General features: G+C 39.9%; 1 protein-coding gene across 1 annotated transcript; it reads right to left on the minus strand.

The window, feature by feature from the left end:
- Nucleotides 1-43: 43 nt before the first annotated feature.
- On the minus strand, nt 44-26,210 carry Eif2s1 (eukaryotic translation initiation factor 2 subunit alpha). The gene is made up of 8 exons (XM_052739497.1): nt 25,848-26,210; nt 21,016-21,257; nt 13,015-13,094; nt 10,422-10,573; nt 5,403-5,509; nt 4,048-4,145; nt 1,989-2,132; nt 44-577 (listed from the first exon to the last, which is right to left on the minus strand). Exons 2-8 carry the CDS (start codon nt 21,254-21,256, stop codon nt 452-454), a joined length of 948 nt encoding a protein of 315 aa, XP_052595457.1. The 5' UTR covers nt 21,257; nt 25,848-26,210; the 3' UTR covers nt 44-451.
- Nucleotides 26,211-26,442: the final 232 nt, after the last annotated feature.

Here is a 26,442-nt window from a genome sequence, read left to right on the forward strand (position 1 = left end):
TCAGACTGGCTTTCACTGCTGACAAGAAGGAAGAAGCCTAAAGTTAAATATCCCAGAAATTTATTTGAATTTTCTTGAATACATTTTATATAGAAAGTTTGGACTGTTTATGTTGGGTGCCCCTGGTAAATCTCACGGAGGCACTGAACCATAATAGTGCCAATCCAGAGACATCAAAATGGAAACCGAAAGCCCCATTTTAGGACTGCTCTTTAAGATCTGTCTCCGGTCAAATCAAGCCACTCCCTTAAAAATGCGTGAGGTGTTAGAGCATCTACGTGAAAACAGCTGACATGAGGGAGGGCATTTAGATTCTTGTGTTGAATACTTAAATACTTGGAAATAAAAATATTCAGCTTTGAAGTTTTCAATACTGGAAAACTTTCAAGTCTAGGGTTTACAGCCAGGAAGGCTGCATCATATTCCTTAAATTGGACTGATTTCCACAAGGCTAGTCTTCAGCTTTGGCCTCCATTTCTTCTGCATCATCATCTCCATCTACTTCTGCATTTTCTCTCTCAAGCCGTTCCAGCTGCCTTGCAAGTTCAGTCTCATCTGTATCTGTGACCACTTTGGGCTGTGGAAGAGGCATAATTTCAAAATGAAATAAACAGCAGAGCAGATTGGATTTCAATAGTATCACTCTTAAAGTTTAAAATTTAACTTTATGTCTACTAATTTAGTCATACCCTTGTTGACTTACCAGTGAATAAGTTCTATTAGCTGAAAGTTGAAGTACAAGACAAGATGGTACAAGGAAAGAGTGCACACTCCAGTGGAATAGTACTTTCTGTCATTTTAATAAGCTAAACTGAAAACATGAATTCAGTGATCACAGCAGAGAACTACCATTGTTCTGTTTTTTTTTTTTTTTTTAAAATAGATATTCTGGGCTCAAGATAAATTATTATTCTTCCTCAGAGAAGGATTCATTCTAGACACACAGATAAACAGCATATGGATATTAGGTTCTATTTATATTGAGATGAGGGAAGACAAGATTACTCTGTTTGAGACAGGGCCTCCTTATATACATGAAGCCTCCTCCTGCTTCTGCCTCCCAGTGTTGAAATTAGGTTTGCATCACTATGCCTAGCAAATTTTGCACTGTCTGTTTTTCTCCCTGAGGGGGAAAACCCTAATACCACTGGCTCAAACGTCTGTCCAACTATATGACAGTCTAGTGCTAATAGTTCTTATTACCAACAAAACCCCTTTTAGGAATACTCGGTATCAATGATGACTTTATTATACTTAATACTTTTTTATTTCCAACTATATCTGACTGGGCAGGTAGCCTCAGGATGCTGACAAGGTTGGCTCTGAACTTTAGGCAATCATCCTGGTCTCAGTTTCCCATTATAATCAACTCATCTGATACAACAAGAACGCCTTTACTTATTTATGTGTGTGGGAATGCAGGCCATGGTGTGCTTTTGAAGTTGAGAAGACAACTCTTGGGAGTTAGTTTTCTTCTTCTAACAAATTCTGGTCATCAATCAGGCTTGGCAGCAAGGGCCTTTTACCTGCTGAGCCATTTTGCGGCCCACATGTGACATTTTAAAGAGCACAAAGAGGCTGAAAAGGTAGCTGAGTGGGTGAAGTGCTTTCTGCACAGGTATGAGGACCAATGTTCAAACCCTAGCAGGCACACAAAGGGCGGGACACAGTGCTGTGTATCTGTAACCTAGAGCGAGGAGAGTGAAGACAGGTGGATCCTGAGCTCCAGGTTCAGTGAGTCTCACCGAACAGCACAGAGGATGTCTGACACTGACCTCCGGCCTTCCTATGCGCACCCATGGGTCAGCATATCTGGGCACACACTAAAAAGAAAATTAAATAAATAGGCAGTCATCAGGGAGTGCAAGGCTAGCCTCCACTACACAGTGAGCTAGAGACCAGCCTGGACTACATGGGATCCTGTATCAAGAGCAAAAAACAAAGCAAAAGCATTAAGAACAAAGTGAAAACTAAGCTACCAATCTCACCTTCATCTGCACATTGAACACACCCCTTTTCTCCTCGATCTTCTCTTTGATGACTGCCATAGCCTGATTGAGAACAGAGAGGCCTTCTGTTCTCTCCAGGGTCGTCGTCGTCATCACATACCGGGGTGGAGCTATGAGGTTAATCTAAAGGAGAAAGACAGAAATAAAGCGATGAATATACATACCCAGACATTCACCAATTGTTTTATTCATTTGCTGCATGAAGGAATCATCTCAACTTGCCTCCCACTTTTCTAGATCAGTTTATTAATACAGTCTCTTATTTTTATCTCATTGAGTTGATAAAAAAATACTCTAATGAAAGCAATTTATGGGAGAAAGGATTTATTTTAGCTCATACAATTTAAAGCACAGTCCATCATGGTGGAAAGTCAAGGCAGTGGGAATCTGAAGCAGTTAGTCATGCTATGTCTGAAGCCAGAAGACAGAAATGAATGCATGCACCCAGCTAGCTCTTCAGTTCCCTCTCCATTTATACAGTCATGATACAATTCAGAGAATGGTGTCATCCACAGTGGGTGGGTCAGTGTACCTCAACTGACACAATTAAACCAATCCTGCACAGACATGCCAGACGGATTCTAAATCTGTCAAGCTGTAAACTAACACCAACCATCATATACAGCAACAGACTATTGATACAATGATCTAATCCAGTTCATAGAAATAGTTCATTGCAATACTGAATATGAAGAATTGTAACTATTGAGTGTTATGGGTGACTGTCATCAGAATAATGAGTAATTGGGGTTGGAAAGATGGTTCAGTGGTTAAGTGCACTTGTTACTCTTGCAGAGGGTCCAAGTTTGGTTCTCAGCATCCACACAGCAACTCACAACCATCTGCAACTTCAGTTCTAGAAGATCTGATGCCCTCTTCTGGTCTCTGTGGGCACCAGGCATGGATACAGTACATATATACAGGCAAACACACATAAAATAAAAATAATAAATATTTTTTCCCCCTTTCAAGACAAAGTCTCACACTATGTAGACGAGGCTGGCCTTGAACTCACAGATCTGCTTCCCAAGTACTAGGATTAAAGGTGTGTGCCACCATGCCTGATAATAAATAAATCTTAAACAAAGAAATTCTGAGTAACGACTATCCAGTTAGGCAAACTTCATCAAAGCTGAATGTATGTTGCTGAGGAAATGTTACCCTTCTCAAGGTATAAACAATCTGGGCACTGCAACTCCTTACTGTAAAGAAGACTGAATACTGCTGGTCCACTCACAATAGGAACCCATCCCCCTTCACTGTCATGGTAGTACCAACAAAAGCCATAGTTGCAAACTGACCAGAAACATCACCAAGAGACTCGTCAACTCGGAGAGGGGGAAAAAGGTTTTAAAAATGAGGTAAGACTGACAGATTTTTGCACACCTCCCACCCCCACCCCCGTTTTTTAACTTATGTGTCTGTTGGGGCTGGAGAGATGGCTCAGTGGTTAAGAGTTCTGGCCACTCTTCCAAAGGACCCAGGTTCAATCCCCAGCACCCACACGGCAGTTTACAATTGTCTGTAATTCCAGTTCCAGGGGATCCAACACCCTCACACAGACAACAGGCAAAATCCCAGTTTACATTAAACAAAAAAAAAAACCCAACAACTTTAAATTCTGTGTCCGTGTCTACCATGTGTGTGGTATATGGGTACCTGAGGTGTCAGATCCTCTAGGGCTGGAACTCAACTCAGATCTTTTGCAAGAGCAGTAGCTCTTAACCTCTAAGGTAGTTCTCTAATCCCCATGCTACCTTTTTTTTTTTTTTTTTTTTTTTTTGGTGTTGGAAATTAAACTCTGGGCACTGAATATGCCAGGCTAGCACTTTACCACTGAGAGCTGTAATTTCCTATCCAGTAAGACCAACTAAGAGAGACAGAGAGAGACAGAGAGGGAGAGACAGACAGACAGACAAGACAAGACAAGAAAAAAGAAAGAGATTGGGAATATAACTCAGTGGCCCTGGGTTCAACTGCCAGCACACAAGTCAACTGCAAGGTTCTGATGAGCAGGGTGGGATAAAATGCATCTTACCTTGATGGGCATGGTTTCTGTAGAACAATTCAAACCTGCTCTCAGGGCTTCTTTTACAGCATCAATTCCCTCATAACCATAGCAAGCTACTTCAATATCTAAAATTACAAAAATTCAAAAGCTAGCACCAGTAATGACCATAAGGAAAGATAAAAGAACCAGAGATGTTGAAGTTATACAGGTATAGATACTTATGACATTAACCTCAATTAGAAATATATTTTCACAGCTGAAAATATCTGTCTATGGCTAGGTAAGTGGTCAGACCCCTGTGATCTCAGCTAGGGAAACTGAGGCAGGATCATTTTACAAAAGACAAAGATACTTATCAAACACTGTGACAGCAAAATGTCTAGATCTGTTTGGAAACTGCAACTCATTTGGCCCCGCAATTCTTTTTTACTTTATTACACTTAATTATCGTGTGTGTACAAATGCACACACAGTTGTGTGGAGGTCTGAGAGGATAACATGGGGGAGGGTCTCTCTTTCCACTATGTAGGTCCTGGGTTTCAACTCAGGTTGTTGGGCTTGTTGGCAAGTAGCTTTACTTGCTGAGCCAGCAAATCTTTTAGAACACCTGTATATATGAGTAAGTATACATTTTTGTAATTGTGAAAGTTAATAAAATCGGTATGTTTCCTAAGAGGAAATGTTAACATCTATGCACTTTTATTGGGGGCTAATGCTAGCTAGGGCTTCACAAATGCTAAGAATGTGCTCCACCCTGATTTTTATACCTCTAACCCTTTGACCAGTGGTTCTCAATTTTCCTAACCCTGCAACCCTTTAATATAGTTCCTCATGTTGTTGTGACGCCCAACCACAAAATTTTGTTCCTACTTTATAACTAATTTTGCTACTGTTATGAATCATAAACATCTGATATGCAGGATATCTGATATTCAAACCCTGTGAAAGGATCACTCAACCCGTCAGAGGGGTCGCGACCCACAGAATTACTGCCTTAGACACATGATCTTGTATCTGAACAGGAAGAATATCTGAAAATATTCCAGATGATTGACATAGGGTCAATACAGAGGCATGGAAGGATATCACTGTCCTGTCGAAATATTATAAGTTGTATACCAAGGCGAAATATTAGTTCTTTTTGTTAAAGGGCTAAATTAAGGTTAGTTGAACTTCCAGGACTGTTTTCATTTGTGCCAATACATTTTATGCTTTTGTGGAAGTAATTTCTTGGGCGATGGGTATGAGATTGTTGTTACAAAAGAAAAATATTTAGAAAAATTTGTAGTTGTTGATGTAGCAACACATATTTTGGTAAGTCTTATTACTTAACAGCTTGTTTAGGCACGTACAACAGTTAAAGTCATTTAAAAGCCATTTACCTGCTCGAATTTTGACAGCTTGTGGGGTCAAACGCCTATTGATATTGTTAATGAGTACTTCTCGTTCATTTTCATTCAAATCTAAACTATCCAAGATAGATGGATCTCTGAGGAAAAAAAATAAAACAAGAAATGTCAAGGCAATATTACTAATAACGGTGAAACCAAACACCTGACTACAGAATACTACAAATAACAATAAAGCATGAGTTTCAGCATAGAAGTTGAAATCTTGATTTTGCACACAATTTTAACTATGTGTTCTTTTTCTCTTCCGAAATGTGTAAATTGAGGATGAACAGTGTGTCACAGAACTGCTTTATTAAATGAAGGAATGCAGGTAAAGCACTTAGTATATGACAAACAGAAAACACCCTGATTATCAAAACGAACTTTGGCTAAAATAAGCAATTTAATACCTTTCAATATGAATCTGACATTCTATTGTAATTAAGTATTTTTGTGTTATTAGAACTCTATTTCAAGGACTTAGAATCTAGCTTGGAAAGAACAAGTATTTGGGCAGCAGGACAGGAAGGTATACTGCCAGTTAGTGAGGTTGGGAAGGACTTCATGCAGAAATCAGCATTTCATCTGATCCTCCCAAGTGTCTAAGACCTGGATCATTACATCAGGTAAGGGCTTAGCTAACACTGGTAATAAATGGAAGAGAGAAAGAATAAGAGAGAGCTGGGTGGTGGTGGTGCATGCCTTTAATCCCAGCACTCCTGTCTTGACACCCCCCACTACCACCACCCCATAAGGGTAACTAGAAGAACAGTAGACCCTAACAAGCACAGGCAGAATGTCACAGAAAGTTATAATATGCAAAAAAGGTCTAACATGAGCAAGCAGCCAAACTAATAACATGGGGACTTAATGAAAAGTGATAGAATCTGTATATAGGGGACTTTTCATTTAGCTTGCACAAAGTAACAAGACAAATCGAAAGAGAGTTACATTCTCATACTGAATTCACAGACTGACATTTACAATCAAGAAACACACAAAGCTGTTGACTGACTTCATCAATAAGGAGGGGCATGTAAATGAATTAGGGCAAAAAGAAAAAGAATCTGACATATATACCAAATGATGGTTAAGATGAGGGAAAACAGCAATATCTACTTATACAGTCGCTAAGGGAATATAAACTATAGAACCAATTTGGAGTGTAATTTGGCAAAACCAAACAGATGTAAATATGTTTGTACATATTTATAAATCTAGAAACCTTCAAAGGTAAATATACATTCATTTATTCACAACACTGTTTGAAAAATTGGACAAAAGGAGAAATTAAATCTCTTAATAGAGGAACATAGAGTGCATAGTCCCAAAATGAAATGATACACAGATTATGAGGAAGTAGGTACATCTTCAATATGGAAAAATCTTATTCAACCTTATAAGGCAAAATGTCACTTGAGAGGTAAAACAATGGATTAAAGTTTACATATACAACTTATCCTACTTGTATTTTATGGACTTGCAAAATCTTGTGCTGTGGAATATTAGTTGAAGATGTGTTTCATATGCTGTGGAACATTTGTTTAATAATGCACAGATGTGTTGTACTTATTCTTTTATGCGTATTTGTTTAACTCTGTGAAGCTGTGCTACTTTGCCTCTCTAAAACATCTGATTGTTCTAATAAAGAGCTGAATGGCCAATAGCAAGGCAGGAGAAAGAATAGATGGGGCTGGCAGGCAGAGAGAATAAATAGAAGGAGAAATCTGGAAGGAGGAGACCAAGGAGCGAGGAAGGAGAGAAGGACCCCAGGGGCCAGCCACCCAGCTACACAGCCAGCCCTGGAGTAAGAAACAAAGGTATATAGAAAGGTAAAAGCCCATAGGCAAAAGATAGATGGGATAATTTAAGTGGAGAAAAACTGACTAGAAACAAGCCAAGCTAAGGCTTTGCATTCATAAATAAGAATAAGGGCTGGAAAGATGGCTCAGAGGTTAAGAGCACATGCTGCTTTTCCAGAGGTCCTGAGTTCAATTCCCAGCAACCACATGGCGGCTCACAATCATTTATAATGAGATCTGGTGCCCTCTTCTGGCCTGCATGCATATATGCAGACAGAACATTGTATACATAATAAATAAATCTTTAAAAAAAATAAAAATAAATAAATAAATAAGAATAAGCCTCCATATGATGATTTGGGAGCTGGGTGTCAGGGCCTCCCAAAGAGCAAAGAGCCAAAAGAGTAAAAAAAAATAACAATTATAATCTTTGGACTAGAAATAGTTTGCATTTTTCCAAGATTTTGGAGTATTTATCTATACAAATGAAGTATCTCTGAGAGGAGAGCCCGGTCTAAATGTGAAATTCATTTACAACTGTTTGTACCTCATACAGACACATTAAAGAACATTATTTATAAGCATCTTTAGCGTGTCTGCATTTTAACCATCATTTGTCACAGGTCAGGCATATATGTGGCATAATGTTAGTACGCAAACTTTCAGATTTTGTAATTTTTTTGTGCTTCTAGATTAGAGATGCTCAAAATGTATATTGTAAAACTGTGAAAATAACATACAATTATTAATGTTGCGGAATATTTGTACACTGTGTGAAAATGTGTTGCTGTGATTGGTGTAATAAAAAACTGAAAGGCCAATAGCTGGGCAGGAAAGGATAGGTGCAATTTCTGAGGACAGAAAAGAGGAGGAGGAGAAGGAATCTAGACGCATAGAGAGCCACCAGTGAGACATGGACATACAGAATGAAGGAGAGGTAAAAAGCCACGTAATAGACTGTAGATTAATAGAAACAGGTTAATGTAAGTTATAAGAGCTAATGGGACAAGCCTAAGCTAAAGGGCAAGCTTTCATAATTAATGTGAGGTCTCTGGGTCATCATGTGTAAGCTGGCAGCAGAAGAAAAAGCTGACCACAAACGACTTCAGGATGGCACTTACTACTGATGAGGGAGGAGACTGGATATGGAGAGAGAGGAAAAACATTGTTTCCAGTTACTTCAGAAATCCACTTTTTTGGTTTTTCAAGACAGGGTTTCTCTGTGTAACAACCCTAGCTGTCCTGTAATTCACTTTGTGAACCAGGCTGGCCTTGAACTCAGAGATCCTCCTGGCTCTGTCTCTGAGTGCTGGGATTAAAGCCATGCACCACCACAGTAGGCTAGAAATGTAGTTTCTTAATTAAAAGAAATAAGGTGAAGCACACATGGAAGAGTCAGTATTAATTAAAACTGGACAACTGCTACCTGAGTGATGAAGTGAAAGAACATTGTTAAGAGAAGGCAACTAAAATACAACTAAGACTTAGTGGTAATGGAGAATGCTAGAAAAACAAATGCAAGACGTTAACAAGGCCAGGTGGTAATGGTTTGCCATTAGCATACATACTGACTAGACTGTGGCTGAGTAATTGTGTGGTATATGTTTGTGCCTTGGATTCTATATCCCATATAAAAACCCCCAAAACTATTGACTAAGGAACACAGAGTAGAAGGATAAATAGCACTGAAGAGTGAACAGTATAAGAGCTGGATGGAGACAGTATGCCTGGGCTTAAATACTGGTGACACAAACTTTGGAATGTGTGACCTTGAACAAACTGACATCTGCCTCAGTTTCTTCAATTATAACACAAGGACAAGACCACATACATCATAGGATGCTAGGATTATGGAATTGCAGCTATTATTTTTCTCTTCTCTCTTACAACATCTCACACATACAGAGTCACACCAGGAAATTTGGTATGCTGGGGATTATGACAGGCCTAGTCTTCCTGTCTCATTCAAAGGGCTGGGAAAACCAGCTGTCAGCAGAACAGGGGCTGGGAATGAACAGTGGGGAGAGTTCATGCAGCATTATCATTTATGAAGGAACAGGAGGAAAAGATGTAGAGACAGCAAGCAGGGACAAGTAGATGGTTACTAGAGAGGGCATGATGCTGCCTACAAGAGATTCAAGGGAAAGATGAGAAGTAGTATTTTGACTTAAATGGAGAAAACTAGAATATTTTTAGGATAAAGGCAGAAATTAATAAAGAAAAAGGCTGAAGATCCAAGCAAAGGAGCTTTCAGAGTTAGTAGGCTATAGGGTTGGTCTGAGCTGAAAGGGCATGAAGCCCAGGAGCACAGGAGAAATGTGTTCAAATGGTCTGGAAGAAGATGGGTAGAGAGAAGATCACCAAGAGTCAGTGACTAGGAGGGTTTCTGAGGAAGAACACTGAGAAACTCTAAAACAGCCACCACAAAAACAGGGAGAGGAAATGGCCAAGAGCAGAGATGTGGGGCAGCATGAAGACACAGCTGAGCTGAGACCCTGAACACACAGATACCAAATGACTACTTTTTCTAGCAGTAGTCAGTAATCGACAATTGCAGAGAAGTTGGGAGTTATTAGCTGAAGACTGGATATAAGAGAAGGAGAAACAGAGCAAAAGCTCTACTACTGGCAAGAAAGTTATTGAAATGATATCTCATGAAGATTGCATGTTAGCTGACAAAGTCAGGAAAGGAAAGGCTACAGACACAAAGAAAAACAGGTTTGGAACCAGAGCCTAATATGTAAGAATTTAAGAAGAAATACAGTAGGACCCCAGTGAAAGACCAAAATCTATGAACTACAGTTTTTTAAAGGCAAAGCTAACCTAGTTTAAAAGGTCCATTGTGAGGCCACACAGAAGGTAAGCTAATGGGGCATGCGATGAAGGTCCAAACACTGCACTAAGCAAGAGGCTGTACTGTTTTGGATGAGACGTCCACATTGGTCCTGAAATCATCCAGACAATGACTTGGAAATGGAAATTTACAAGGAAGAAGTATGAGATGAAACCAAGTAAATACGGCATATGGAAACTATACTGGACCAGATAGGATAGGCCCACATCACAGGCCTTCTATATAGAAGTATTTTTAAAGCTAACTTTGACAAGGACCTAATATATGGGTGTTGTATGACTAGATGCTAGGTAATCAACCTGTGTGTTAATACTTAGCAGGTGAGACATAAAGGCAGAATCAAGGTGTTCTTACGAGACTGCATGCTTAAAGGCATCGTAAGCACCATATCCAGGTTTTTTGTACTTGTCATCAAAGACCCAGGCAGTCCTCTGGAACAGGCTTTCCAGTTGCTCATCCTTGGTATATTCTAGTACTTCAGCAACATGGCGAAGAATGCTATAAACCTAGGTACAAAATGAAGAACTCAGTATTTGAAAATTAGAGAGCCAAAGAAGAGGCACTGTTATATTTTAGCAGAAAATGTAATTTTACTCCAATAATTCCTGAACAATAGCATCTCTAACTGTAAGTTCTTTCTCCATAAAGAAATATTCACTACTTCATAATAATTAACTGAAGTGAGTATAACAAGTAGAAATATGACACAACTTAGGGCATTCAAACAAATTAACATCTCTGAATTTGTTTCACTTGCAACAAGGCACTTAGTATCTTTCCTTACTAAGAGAGCTCTTGCATAGATCAAGTATATACAAAACTACACTGTTATAAGGAGAAAACTGTTATGAGAGCATAGAACCAATTGAGATTTTAATATTTCTTTTGCTGTTATCATTTAATAATTATCCTTCCATTTACTTACCCATCAATCTCCCTAAAAAATACAAATTTAGAGAAAAATATCTAAGTTGTTATTTCACGAGCTAGGAAGATGGCTCTGTGAGTGGGTAGAGATGCCTATATCTCATAAAACAACAGCATAAACAAGAGTATGTTAACAGGCTGATAAAATGAAATGAGCAGTTTAGGACCCTTTCTTAGTCAGTTTTGAAGTGAACTATGTTAAGAGGGACGACCAGAGTCCAATCCCCAGAACCCACATGGCAGAAGCAGAGACTTGGTCCCCACAAGTGTCCTCTAACCTCTACATGTGTACCATGGCACACACACACACAAACACTAAAACAAACAAACAAGCAAATGTAATAAAAAAAAAGTTAGCCGGGCGGTGGTGGCGCACGCCTTTAATCCCAGCACTCGGGAGGCAGAACCAGGCGGATCTCTGTGAGTTCGAGGCCAGCCTGGGCTACCAAGTGAGTTCCAGGAAAGGCGCAAAGCTACACAGAGAAACCCTGTCTCGAAAAACCAAAAAAAAAAAAAAAAAAAAAAAAAGTTTATATTTCACTTCAAAACTGACTAAGAAAGGGTCCTAAACTGCTCATTTCATTTTATCAGCCCAGGAACATACTCTTGTTTATGCTTAGCTTCCCATTTGGTAGGACTATAGGTGCACAACACTGTTCCAGGCAAATACTCAATCTGACAGTGTCCTAATGAGACCAGAAACATGCTAATTTCCTAGAGCAGTGCTTTACAAACAGGACCAAGCTAACACCTTTTTTTCTTTCTTTTTTTTTTTTTTGGTTTTTCGAGACAGGGTTTCTCTGTGTAGTTTTGGAGTCTATCCTGGAACTCACTTTGTAGACCAGACTGGCCCCAGAACTCACAGAGATCAGCCTACCTCTGCCTCCTGAGCATTGGGATTAAAGGCGTGCACTATCACTGCACTATCACTGCCTGGCTACACCTTTATTTCTTTGACAATATAAAGAATCAAACACAGGGCCTTCTCCATCCTCTTACCTCTCAACTACAATCCTAGTCTCTCATTTTGAGACACGGTGGTATTACGTAGATCAAGCTGACTACAAACTCCTATGCTGATTTCAAATGTTGGGAATAAAGGCATGTACCACTATACCTGACTTGAAATTCTACATTTCTAATATGTAGTCTCGTAATGCCAAAGGGGTTAGCCCTGAATGACAAGTTTTACTGAAAAGAGGTTTTACCAAAAAAAAAAAAAAAAGCATTTATTTCACATGCTTCAGATGTATAAACACATAAAATGAAAGGAGAGATCTGGATCATGGTCTGATGGACTAGGGATCTTTATTTATTTTACTGGGCATCTTAGTTTCTTTTCTGTTGCGGGGATAAAATCCGCCAACAAAGGCAACATAAGGGAGAGAGGTTTATTTGGCTCCCAACACCAGGGAAGTCAGAGGCAGATGAGAAAACCGGTCACATTCGCAGTCAACAGTAGAGTATGAATCAGTGTATGCACGCAGGCTAGTGCTTAGCTTGCCCTCTCTACTTCGTACAGGCCAGGATCTCCCGCCAGGAAATGGTCCCACTCACAAATAAGACAGATCTTCCCACATGAATTAACCTTAACCAAGACATTCCCTCACAGGTGCACCTGAGGCCTGCTTTTCAGGTGTCAAACTATGATGTTGTATTAACCAAAATTAAAACTTTTTATTCAAACATTGTCTTGGTATTTTATTTTGCGGATAGGAACCCACACAGCAGAAAAGAACAAAGCACTAAAAAAAGCAAAGAAACCAGAAACAATGTCATTAAAAACAGAGATTTAGGGGCTGGAAAGACTGCTTACTTGGCAGGAGCACCACTGGTCTTGTAGAAGACCTAGGTTCAATTCTCAGCACTCACAACTATTTAAAACTCCAGTTCCAGAGTATCTGATACCCTCTTCTGACCTCCTTGAGTACCAGACACAACCATAGTGCATACACATACATGTAGGCAAAACACTCATATACATAAAATAAATAAAGCTTAACAAAGAGAATCAACTCACAGTTTTGGATTTTGTGAATTTGTCTTCACATTTGATTGCTTCCTCTGGAGAAACTCTTCTTTTTGACAAATCAATATATCCTGTATGAAAATATTTTAAAATAAATTTTATTTGTTCAAGTGTAAACATATGATTAGAAACAATTTTATAAGCAAATGTATCTGACTGAGAAGCTTACAATTATCCCCATTAAAACCATATTGATAAAATACTGCTATAAGATGAGAAATTTAGATAAAATTTCAGAAACAAAATTTTTTTTTTTTGGTTTTTCGAGACAGGGTTTCTCTGTGTAGCTTTGCGCCTTTCCTGGATCTCACTCTGTAGACCAGGCTGGCCTCGAACTCACAGAGATCCACCTGGCTCTGCCTCCCGAGTGCTGGGATTAAAGGCGTGCGCCACCACCGCCCAGCTTTATTTTTTAATGTTTTAATCTAAGAAATTGCAGCAAAAAGTTATAAAAATTTACTTTTATGCCTTCTTCTAAAAGTGCTAGTTTCAATTTGATGTAGGTCTATGATTTTAGGTTATTTTTTAAAGGTAGTATTTATGAATCATGCTTCATATTTTTTAGCATATGGCCATCCAATTGTCTCAGGATTATTATTTTTTAAATTATTTATTTTTATTGTACGTGCCTTGGTGTTTTGCTTACATCTATGACTGTATGAGGGTGTCAGATCCCCTGGCGGTAGTTACAGGCAGTTGTAAGCTGCCATATGGGTGCTGGGAATCGAACCCAGGTCCTCTAGAATAACCAGTACTCTTAACTGCAGAGCCATCTCTCCAGTCCCAGCATTATTTTTAAAAAGACAATGTTTCTACCACTCAGTTGCTTTTGTAACCTTGCTGATAACCGAATGCATAAATAAGAGCACATATAATTTTGAATGTTAAAACAGATTGCCTCTCCGTCCTGGGGTTAAAGGTGTGTGCCACCATGCCTGGCTCCATTTGATCCTGCCTTACTACTTTATACACCGTTATATACATAAGTCTTTTCTTTTCCTGACACCCCTAACTCCACTCATTCCTGGTGCTGGAGCTCAAACCCAAAGCATCATATTATAGGCAAGGCCCTTCCATTGAGGTATACGCCCAGACTCTCTCATTTTCTCTTCAATTAAAAACCTAATCATTTTAGGTCTTTAATCTTTTTAACATAAGCAATAACATTTATAAAATCTCCCTGCAGCCTTAATACATGGGTGCTCAATTTAGCAAATGTTTGCTTTCTCCTCTCAAGATACAATGATAATGATTCAAACAAATTTCAATATGATAAGAGAACATATGATTTCAACCCTCTTAAATTTACTCAAAGCTCTATTATGGCCCAACTTATTATTTTAGTGAGTTTGACATGCAATCTGAAACAAATGTATATTCCATTTTTTGTGGGTATAGTGTTCTATAAATTGTTCAACTTTTATAATGCATTCCCCCCCAACCCTTTTCTTTTGGTTTTTCGAGATAGGGTTTCTGTGTGGCCCTGGCTGTCCTGGAACTCACTGAGATCTGGCTGCCTCTGCTTCCCAAGGGCTGGGATTAAAGGTGTGGGGCACCACTGTGCAGCCTGATATAGCTCTTAAATTAACTAGTCAAAAGTTATCTAAACCTCTAACTATAATTATATATTCATCTACTTTAAATTTTTACTTCACATCACTAATATCTATTGGGCACATATATATAGATGACTATTTGTAGTTGTTGTTGGTTTTTTTTTTTTTAAAACTCTTTGGGGGCCTGCCATCCAGCTCCCAAATAAATACAAGAAGACTTACCCTTAAAAAAAAAAAGATTTATTTATTACATATACAAGTGTTCTGCCTGCATATATCCCTGCAGGCCAGAGAGGGCACCAGATCTCATTACAGATGGTTGTGAGCCACCATGTATTTGCCGGGAATTGAACTCAGGACCTCTGGAAGAAGAGCCAATGCTCCTAACCTCTGAGCCATCTCTCCAGCCTTAACTTGGCTTGTTTCTAGTTAGCTTTTCTAACTTAAATAATCCCGCTTTTTTTTAAACTATGGGCTATTCTATATATCTTTCTTTGCTTCTTACTCTGTGGCTGGCTGTGTGGTTGGTTGGCTGGCCCCTGGCATCCTCCTGTCCTTTCCTTGCTCTTCCCCCTTGCTCTTCTCTTCCCTAGATTTCTCCTCCTATTTATTCTCTCCACATGCCAGCCCTGCCTATCCTTTCTTCTGCCTAGCTATTGGCTGTCCAGATCTTTATTAGACCAATCAGGTGTTTTAGGCAGGTAAAGTAACACGTTAACTTTACAGAATTAAACAAATGCAACATAAAAGAATGCAACACATCTTTGCACCATTAAATATTCCACAGCACAGATGAACGTAACGCATCTTCAACTCATATTCCACTGTGTGTCTTAATCATTACAAAATGTCCCTGCTTAATTCTCGCTTACTGTATCTGTTATTAACAGATATTCTAGTGTTACTATGTCAGCATAGCATCTCTCTTACATCTATGATCCATCCACCCATCCATCCATCCATGAGACAGGTCTTACTTAATATACTAGGCTGGATGCACCAACATGCCTGGCTCCATCTGCTTATTTTCAGTAAAGTATGTCTCCTGTAGACAGTATTACTGTTCGGTCTTGCTTTTTAAATCTAGCCTACGAATCTTTGCCTTTTAATTGGAATATGTGTTTGACTTATATTTAGTATAATTATTAATGTTAACAGGATTCAGATCTATACTTCAAAGTATTTGCTTTCCTTTTCTCCAACTTGGTTTTCATTTTTCTCCTGTCTTCTAAGTAAACTTAGTATAGTCAAGAATTTTTTTTTTAGAAGTACTTTTTAATTTTATTTGTATGGGTACTGTGCCTATGTGTGTATGTGCATGTCTGGTGCTCTAAGGCCAGAAGAGGGTGTTGGATCTCCTGGAACTGGAGGTACAGATGGTTGTTAGTCACTATGTGGGTGTTGGGAATTCAATCTAGGTCCTCTAGAAGAGCAGCCAGTGACTGCTAAGCCTTCTCTCCAGCCCCTATCACCAGCTTTTTAAAAACTACAATACAATTACATCATTTTGTCCCATCCCTTTCTTCCCTTTAACCCCTTCCATGTATCCTACCTGTGTGTTCTCTCTCAGATACAGTCTCTTTTTCTTTGTTGTTGCACACATACACATATTTCTAAGTATATAAACACAACCTGTTCAGTCTGTAAAATGTTACTTGTATGTATATGATTCCAGGTCTGACTACCTGGTATTAGATAGCCTTAGAAGAGAACCTACCACCACTACTTTATTAAATTAGCATAATTCTTAACTACATTGTAAGTACATTGTAAGTATTTATACTTATACCCACAGATAAGTGTAGTTCTCATCTATCAATGGCCTTTTGCTGAGTCTTTTTATTTTTAGTGGTTGTTTCAAGAATTACAATATACATCCTGCTTATTGTCAGTAGACCAGACTGGCCCCCAATTCAAGAGATCCACCTACCCCTGCCTCCCAAGTGCTGGGATTATAGGTACGCCACCAACACCCTATTTTTTGTTTGTTTGTTTTTGAGACAGAGTCTGTGTAGTCTGACAGTCTTGGAACTAACTCTGTAGACTAGATTGGCCTCAAACTGAGATCTGCCTACTTCTGCCTCCTGAGAATTAAAGATATGGACCACCATACATGTACCTATGTATTCTTGATGTTCTTCTCATACTTGTGGTCTCAATAACTTGAGTGAGAAAGACTTTCTGAGGGCCAGCCAATTCTTAGAAGAGTTAGCAATGGGTTTGTATTATATAAACTACTCAATCTGGAATCTACATATTTTTACAAAGTATATCAATATTGTACTTACCCTTTATCAAGTCAGAAGGAATTAGATAAATTACTGGCAACCCTTTTATCCCAACTCCTTCCAGGATTATTCAAACTGGCCAGGTAGGTCTGTTAGTCACTGCATGCTGCCAGAATCTAAGAGCATACTGGAAGGTGGGTATGGTAGGTAGCTCATGTCTATAACCTCAGTAGGGAGGCAGGATTATGAATTTGAGGCCAACCTAGGCTAATATAATAAGATGCCGCTTGCTCCCTGCCATCACTACCAAAAACAAAGCCAAATAACTATGCTAGTTTACTCTTGTGGCTCCTTCTGCTGCCTCTCTCAAACTAGGGCTTGCCCAAGTTGCCATGCATATCATGACATGCCTTCCTTTGGGAATCTTAAGAAAAATCTCCTTTGAAGATACTGTTCTTCTCGAGTTATCACTCAGTGACTTTCATAAATTTACATCTTTAATGGTAAAAATAAGACAAGCAACTAAATGCATTGTAAAGAAATTAAGAGAAAGGGGAAAAAGAGCATTTTAAAATTAAATTCATTTGAGGGACCACAAGACTAGTCTAGAGTATTACTATTTCCTTAATGCAGTTCTATCTGGCAATAAATTCCTAGTTTCTCATCACATGAAAACATCTCCATTTTTGACTTTCATTGTTTGGTATTATTTATTACTGGATACACAATTCTAACTTGACTTTTTTTGTTCTTTCCAAGGCCTGACATCTATTAGTGACTTCTGAGTATACCAGAGTACTTTGTATCTCCACCCCTACATACTATGTACTTTTTTTTGTGCGTGTGTCCCCACAATGTCTGGGTGTGCTGATGTGCAGTTTTACTACTATTTATACGATAAAAACCCATGGGTCTTTTCCAGTCTGTAAACTCAGGGTTGGATTTTAAACATTTATTTTGGGTGGGGGGCATCTCACTATAACCTAGGCAGGCAAGGGCCTAACGTTTTTTTTTTTTAAAATACACTTTCCGCCCCTCTCCTTGTCTACTGGTATAGTACTTCTGATACTAGATGGTTGCTGATGTTCTATCTGTATTCTTTTCCCCAATATTTTCAGTCCTTTAGATTGGCTAATTTCAGTGTTTACCAATGTTTTGTCATCTTCAATCTTTTAGCCTATCCAGTGAATTTTTCATTTCTAGAATTTCAGTAAGTAATTTATAAAGACTTCCTAATTTCTTTTTTAAGATTTCCTTTTGTCCATTCTTTAAAAGAGTATTTTCCTAATGTGTTTGGGTAGCTTAACAATCATTTTAAACATTCTTGTTACCGAATTTTAACTTGGATTACCTCTAGATCAGCCCTTAGAAACTACTCCTTGGCCTTGTTTTGTTTTCTTGCCCCCCAAAGGGGTCATGACCCACAGGTTGTTCTATACTCCCGCTCTATTCTTGATCATTATCATCATTTTTTATTTGCTGTGTCTATCTAGGGCTTTCTGTGGTTAAACCAAGTTTTATAGCAGGATCTTAGGTGCTGAACTTGAAGCATCTTCAGTATGCACTTGGGGAAAAGACACAAAGACAGAAAAGTGATCCAGCACAGCTCCTTTCTTCCAAGTGTGGACTTTCAGTTTTGGACAGATTTTGATTTCACCTTGTCATACACAGTTAATTTTTACACATGTCTGGAGTTTACAGCTGTTGGTAAAAGTCTTGTCCAACAGGATCTAACATTCTCATATTAAAAACAGATCTCCTTGGTGGGCATGGCAGTGCACACCTTTAATACTAACCAGCACTCCAGAGACAGAGGCAAGCAGATCCCTGAGTTCGAAACCAGCCTGGTGTACAGAAAAAGTTCCAGGACAGTCAGAGCTACACAGAGAAACCCTGTGTTGGAAAACAAAACAAAACAAAAAATCAAAACATAAAAAGATGTCCTGGGCTGTAGAGATGGCTTAGTGGTTAAGAGTACTAGCTTCTCTTTTAGAGGACCTGGGTTTGATTCCCTGCATACCCATGACTGCTCACAACTGTCTGTAACTCCAGTTCCGGGGTATTCAATGCCCTATTCTGGTGTCTGAGGGCATGGGCAGGCAGGTGGTGCACAGGCATACATGTAGGCAAAACACCCATACACATAAAAAGTAAACAAATAAAAATGAAACAAAACCCTCTACAGGCTCTTTTGTACTTTGCTTTTATCCTTACCTCGGAGTCCTTCCCACATTAGAACAGTCAGATCTCATTCTAAATAAAAATGCCAACATAGTTAACCAATCTACATTTTAATTGCTTGTTTTAAATTAACACAGTGCAAAAAGGTTCTGCCATAGAAATAATTTTACATATATCTATTGTATTTTTCTGAAATATCCTTCTTGATGGCATCTGAAAATACACCTAATTCCTTTGCAGGTGTCTTATGTAATAAAGAATTACAAAACAAGGCAGTATTTGGCTCTGTTTTGGAGCAGCGATGTGAAGACTTAAAGCTGAGAATGTGCTAGCAAACTCAATGGTAGGGGAGATTAAAAAAACAAGTCTAGTCATCAGAGGTATGCAGTTGTTTATTCCTGACAGTAATCAGCTGACCTGAAACTAACACCTAATGAATTACAGTGAGTTTGCTAAAGCCAGTACCTATTTAATAGTACTGTATGATTTACATGGAATCCAAAAAAAAGATGAGTAAAAAAGAAAATGGATATTCATTCAGCACTGTCTGAAAGATTTTGCAGGATCTACAGGTGGGGGGATGACACAAACATTCTAACTGCCAGAGATACTGGAGTTTAGTTGTGTGTATGTATGTATGTATGTATGTATGTATGTATGTATGTATGTATGCATGCACACAGCATAATTCTTTTCCAAAGCTTATACAAAATATTCCTAAAATCGCCTGGAGGAAGTGGCACAAGTCTTTAATCATAGCACTCAGGAGGCAGAGGCAGGCAGATCTCTGTGAATTCAAGACCAGCTTGATTTACAAAGTTGAGTTCCAGGACAGCTAATGCTGTTACTCAGAGAAACCCTGTCTCGAAAAATAAATAAATACAAATTCCTAAAACCCATTCACTTTTATCTCACATCTATGTTTACCCAGTTATCTCACTGCTAGTTTAGTTTTAAATCAAGAAAAAACCATTAGTAGACATTCAAGTCTACTAATAATGAAGGGCTTCCTATCAGGCATTGCAGACAGGTTTTGCCCTTTCTTCCTCTCCCTTGCTAAACCATTAGATTACCTTCCTAAAGCTTGCCCCCAAGGTCTAGTCCCTTATTTGGCCACCAACTCATTCCTAGACAAAGGTCTAGTAATCAAAACTCACTATTTGACTAACCTGTCCAATCAGGACTTAACAACTCATCTTAACACAGATTTGTTCTTTTTCTCCTTAAAAACCTACTCCTGCAAAAACACCCGCTGTCTGCCTTTGCCCTATCCAGAGGTGCAGCCCCTCACCCCTAATAAACCTCTGTGCTGAGAGCTTGCTGTCTGTGTGTTCTGAGCAGACTCCTCCCAAGGGCCTCCCTTACAAATACAGATGAGTTAACTACTACTCTAGGGTTCTTTCTTTTGGATTATAATGACTTAATTACCAAAATTCTTATAAATACTGAAAAATTTCAAGTTATTTGGCCACAAAACTAACTCTGGAATGTACTTATTAAACTACTACTACAGTAAAAGTTTTTTTACTTAGCTAATTGGTACCCTCTAAAGATGTTTTATTTAAAATTTTAGACAAATGAAACTAGGCTTGTGCATATGCAGATGTGGGTATGTTCATGTGATTGCATGTGTGCCTACACATGTATGCTACATGTGAGTCAAGGCTATAGGAGAATCTCGGGAGTGGTTTGATTTTGAGATTGGTCTCTTGATGGCCAGGAACTCAGTAAGTTCAGCTGGCTGGTCACGAATCCCCAGATTTTTCATCAACCCAGGGTTGGGATTACCAGCCTGTGCCTTCAAACCTAGCCTTTTGTTCTGGGACTGAGCTCACCCTCCCCAAGCTTGCATATCAAGCACTTACTTGACTGGTTATCTCCCCAGCCCTTCAACAACTTTGCAAGTAAAAGAATTTTAGTAGTTTAATGACAGTGTATTTTAAAATATATACTTTTAAACAAGTTTTTCAAACAGGGAGCATTGTAGTTTTGCAATTCATATTTCTTAGCTATTTTTTCTCACTTACCCTTTTCTTTGTCCACTCTAATGACAACTACACACTCATTTCTGCCAATGCGGATCAGTTTGTTTATAGAACGGATACGTCTTCTGGACAATTCACTAAGAAGAATCATGCCTTCAATGTTATTGTATTCCAACAAGCTGACGTAAGCTCCCATTTCAGCAATGGATCTTACATTCACCATCACTACATCTTCCACCTCAGGGAATTTGTGTTGATAAAATCTACAACTTAGACCCGGCATTCTGCAATTTAAACAAACAAATACATAAATAAATAAAGTGAATTTTGTAGACTTTGACAATGGAAGAACACAACAAAGGAAAATAGACACTAGTCTCCTCATCTCTTTAAACATCAGAAAATGGACAGATACCCAGGAACCAAATTTTAGTTTTTATTTGCTCCATAGTTTTGCAATGCTTAGATAATCACTTTCAGAGAAACCATAAAAAATAATGACTATCTATAAAGTGCTGTGAGAGCTAAGGATTAAAGGAATATGTCAAGAGTAAAACACTATTTTAATATTACCACTTAAGTAGGACATCGTGGTGCATACCTGTAATTCCAAAGTTCTGGAGGTTGAGCCAGAAGGATCACAAGTTTGAAGATAGCCTGGTCTATACAGCTAGATGCTATCTTAAAGCAAAAAGCAAAGCAAAAACAACCCCCAAACACAGTAAACCAGCACCCATCATTTAAGAACTATCACAGACCAGGAGGCATCACTATAACACGATTTCTAACATTACTTAAGCTACTCTTTCTCCAAGTCAGCTCAGATGGCATCCCCTACCACACAGCATACAAAGGGAAGACTACTCCTTAATCAATATGGTAAATGTTACAACCAGTCCTTTTGTATGCTGCAGACTGAGCTAAGTTCCTATTTACTCAAGTAGCAAATCCTTTCTTACTTGCCTCTCATGAACTGCACCCCTAGTCTATTATCACTGTAGCAAAAACTACAGAATCACAACCTAAAAATTTATTAAGGGGCTGGAGAGATGGCTCAGTGGTTGAGAGCAAATGCAGGTTCGGTTTCTAGCACTCTGCTCACAACCATCTGTAACTACAGTTCAAGGGAATCTGATGTCCTCTTCTGGCCCCTGTGGGCACTTCAAGCACACAACACCCATGGCACACGCCTTTAATCCCAGCACTTGGGACGCAGAGGCAGATGGATCACTGTGAGTTCAAGAACAGCCAAAACTACACAGAGAAACCCTATCTCTGTTTTTAAAACAAGTAATTAGTCCACAGTCATTATAATTTTTAAGTTGTATTAGTCTCCAACAGTTCGAGACACTAGGGTCTTGCCTATGCTAGGGAAGTACTTCACTACCAAGCTCTACCCCAGTTCTTCTATTTTTATTCTGTTAACAAATATGCCTAATCTTGAGAAGAGCTCTATAAATCTCTACAGTTCAAGTGTCTTTTAATCTCCATCCATTAACAATATTCAAAATGATTCCCTTTGATCCACCCAATTTCCAGCACCATCTCTTTAGTGACCCACATGCTGAAATTCCTACCAGTTAGCACTATACTTTAAAAAGGAAGTCCTCAGACTTTAATTGTAGCTGAGGACTTTTATGTTTTCCTACTAATCATAACCTACTTACTGTGTCAGAGCTCAGAAGACAGGTAGCAAATAGCACCTGAAGGCCTAAGGAACTCATTGTGAAATTTTAGTGACTTACTTCCTTGTTAATTGGGACTAATGCATCAACAGAATTAGATACTCAGCCATGTTTAGGGTCACATGCCTTTAATCCCAGCACCCAGAAGGCAGAGGCAGGCAGATTTCTAAGTTTGAGACCAGCTTGGTCTACAGAGTGAGCTTCAGGACAGCCAGGGTTATACAGAGAAACCCTGTCTCAAAAAACCAACCAACCAACCAACCAACCAACTAACCAACCAAACAACCAACCAACCAAGAATGAGACTTTCCACCCAGCATATGGAACAACAAAGTTCTGTCCCGGTAGGGTCTGAAAACTACTACCTGACATGCATATTTCTACTAACAACTGGGAACATGTATGTGGGACTTACACATGCTTATATCAGGTAGGGCTATTATTACATGATCCTAGTTCACTGCCTAGCTCTTTGAGGTTTGAGGTATCACTTTCTCTCTAGTTCTCCCTATTTGTAGATAAGGAAATGGAGGGGCGGGATGAGCAACTTGCTCCTTTATATATTGATATGCAGTGAAAGTCAAGATTTGAGCCTATTAAATTTTGAACCAGTCTGTGCTCTTAAAATCTGGATACGTTATTAAGAAATATCACAACTAGAAACATCTAACATAAACGAAAAGCAATACTGATATACATATTCCGTGTTAGAAACACACCACAACTTAGGCTAAACTATCAGGACAGAACTAACAGTACTGTTTAGCACACAAAAGTAACGTGTGCCAGGCTCATTCTCTTGCAGCTCCACAAAACAGGGATTTAGTAAACAAAAGAAATCCGACACTCAGCTAGAATTACCCATTTGGAAACAGTTGTTTCATTTTTAAACAGTGCTTCTCTTAAGGGTGGGGGTGCAAAAGTTTTCAAATACCTGTATATGGCGAACTTGAGAATTAAACAGACTTTCAATGAATAAATGTGGAACAATTTTAGGAGATTTAATTGCTGCTAATCATATTTATTCAGCAAATTTCCCCCAAATAGTAAAGGTGATGCTTTGACTTAACCTGCTGGTTGAAGAATACAAGCAGCAGGGTAAGAGGACACAGAAGGGAGACACAGCTGCTATGTTAGAAGGCACAAATCTTTTTCCCCCCAGAAGTAAATAATGGAACACTGCTAATGCTACATTACTTACAGTAGAAAGAAAGTAGCCTGAAACTACAAAGGAATTCCTGTCATATTGGCTGACACTTTATGAAATGCTAGTAACTGTTTAAAAACAATTTTTAAAAGCCCATTCTTATTCTGTCAATGAAACAGAAATCAAGCATTTATTCAGTCCTTTCCATAATTTTCAAAGTATTCTGACTTTTTCATTTCACAATTTTGGGTAGTCACTACTAAGTACCAAACAATATGGACACAAAAACCTTCCCTAGGGAATTAAGTACTAGTGGGAAAACAAACTAGGACTGCAAGGCGCTACGAAAAACGCACAGAGAAGGGATTAACAGGAAACCAAGGAACATAAATATTAAAAGACTTCAATAATTCAAGGACAAATACATAAGTACTAAAACCACAGACTTCCTCTGTGTAACAGCCCTCCCTAGGTGTCCTGAAACTCACTTTGTAGACCAGGCTGGCCTCGAACTCACAAAGATCCGCCTGCCGCTGCCTCCTGAGGGCAGGCAAACCCAAGTCTTTTAACACTAAATCTGATGTGTCTTTTATCCACAAAGTCTCAATATATCACAGTATGATAATTCTGATTGATAAGCGTTCTCCCCCCTTCCGCTTTTAGACAGTTTCACTGTGCAGTTCTGGCTGGCCTCTAGCTCCCAGAGCGCCTGCCTCTGCATCCCGAGTGCTGGATTCCAGACGTGTGCACCACGACACCCCTCAAACTCAAGATCCCACTTCTGCCTTTAGAGTACGTAGGATTACAGGCACACACCACCGCACAGGCAGTGATGTTGTTCTGATGTTCAAAAAAAAAAAAAAAAAAAAAAAGCCACTTTTCCAAAGATATTACCCAAATTCGAAGTTAATTTCAAATACCTTCCATTATCAGTACTTTGCCCCTGTCAACAGTAGGTTCGACTTCTAGAACCAGTTAATAATCACATCACCATAGCAGATACAGGAAATAAACCTTCCAAAATAAGGTGTACTGTGTCGGGGAAAGGTCTGTTCTAAACCTTTAACACTACAACTACACCTTCTGAGGATCAGCGCCTGCCATCTGGCGTCATATGCACTGAAAAAAAGTACAAGTTCATGAAAGTAACTGACACTTCTGAGGAACTGTCGAGCTTCCCCCCTCCCACCCCAACTTAAGGAGGAGAAAAAACAAGACTTCTCGGACGCACCCCTTTTTTTTTTTTTCAAGAAACAATGTTTCTTCCGTAAAAAAAATTGAAGCATACTAGATTTCGTGTTTGTGTGTGTGTGTGTGTGTGGGGGGGATTATTAAGGAGCCCCAAGAGTGTGAACACACATTTAACTCTAAAGTTTCCCTAAATGTTAGGCTTTCAGCTTCCATAATTAAAAAGATCCCAGTGCTATTCTCTCAGTAGCTCGAACAGGGCCTAACATCATGAGTTTCAATTGCAGGGATGATTCACTCTACCGAAATGCACAACCAGAGCGAAAACTTAATGCTCTTCAACCTTAATGGTCACATTCTGGACTATCTGGGACCTGCTTTTTTTTAACTTAAACATGGTGGTCTAGCCTACTGGTTCTTTGGCGAAAACTTGGGTCTCCACTGAGTCGGGGGAAAAGTTTTGGCAGTGTCCTGGGGCGGGGGAGGGGGGGAGCCCAAATTCTCAGGCCGGGTAAAAAGCAGAGCGCTCGATCGTGCTGAGCCGGGGTGGGGTGTCGGAGCGTTCTCCAGAGGCCTCCCCACCACAAGGCGTCTTTTCTTTAAGGAGGCTGTAAAACCCCTTCACCGGGTGCCTCCGCCCGTACAACCACGTTTCCGGCTCCCAGGACCAGACCCCGGACTGGCGAGAAGACCTAGGGAGTAAGCGGCCGGCTGTGGCGACGGGGTCCGGACACTTCCCGCGCAAGGACGGGAAAGGGGGGCTGATAGCCCGGGCCTAGCCTCGCTCGACCACTCCTGTCACCGGACATAACTGAAGCGAATTCCCGGGGAAAGCGAGCTGCGGGGCCAGTCACCTGCGCTGTACGTGTCAATCCCGGACTGGGGTCCCACGCCGTGCTCCTTAGTGCCGACGAAGAGACTCTCGGTACACCAGCACCGGACGCCGAACCTCCTCAGCGTGCGCTTCGCTCAACCCAGCGCGCATGCGGACCCACCGCCCACTGCGCAAGCGCCGAGAGAGAAGGCCCTTCGTTACCACTAACCATAGAGTCTTGGTCCTCCCAATGTGAGCGGCGTGAGCCGCAGGACGGCCGGAAAAGTACGTTTCCTTGGTTCTTGGTAGACTGGGCGGAGGGAACTTGGCAAGGTTTAAAGGAAGGGGTAAGATTCTGTTTCTGGCTCCAGAATGGATTACTTTAAGTTTTCGTCAACCAAGAGATGGCGCTGTGACGGATGGTGGGACGCTGAGGAAGAGGAGGGGCGTGATCTTCGGATCCGTCACTCAGACCAGGCTGCGAGCTGCCTCGGCGAGCGGCCGGCGGGCGGCGAGGTGAAGGGATCCGGAATTCCGGGCTCGGCGCGCCTCCACATCCGGGCATTCCTCAAGTCCGGCCCTCTCCTCCCTCTCAAGTCCTCAGGCCTGTAGGAACCGGAAGTGGGGACCGGTAT

Source organism: Peromyscus californicus, unplaced genomic scaffold (genome assembly GCF_007827085.1).
Source record: "Peromyscus californicus insignis strain IS unplaced genomic scaffold, ASM782708v3 Scaffold_15__1_contigs__length_86483966, whole genome shotgun sequence".
Taxonomy (NCBI): domain Eukaryota; kingdom Metazoa; phylum Chordata; class Mammalia; order Rodentia; family Cricetidae; genus Peromyscus; species Peromyscus californicus.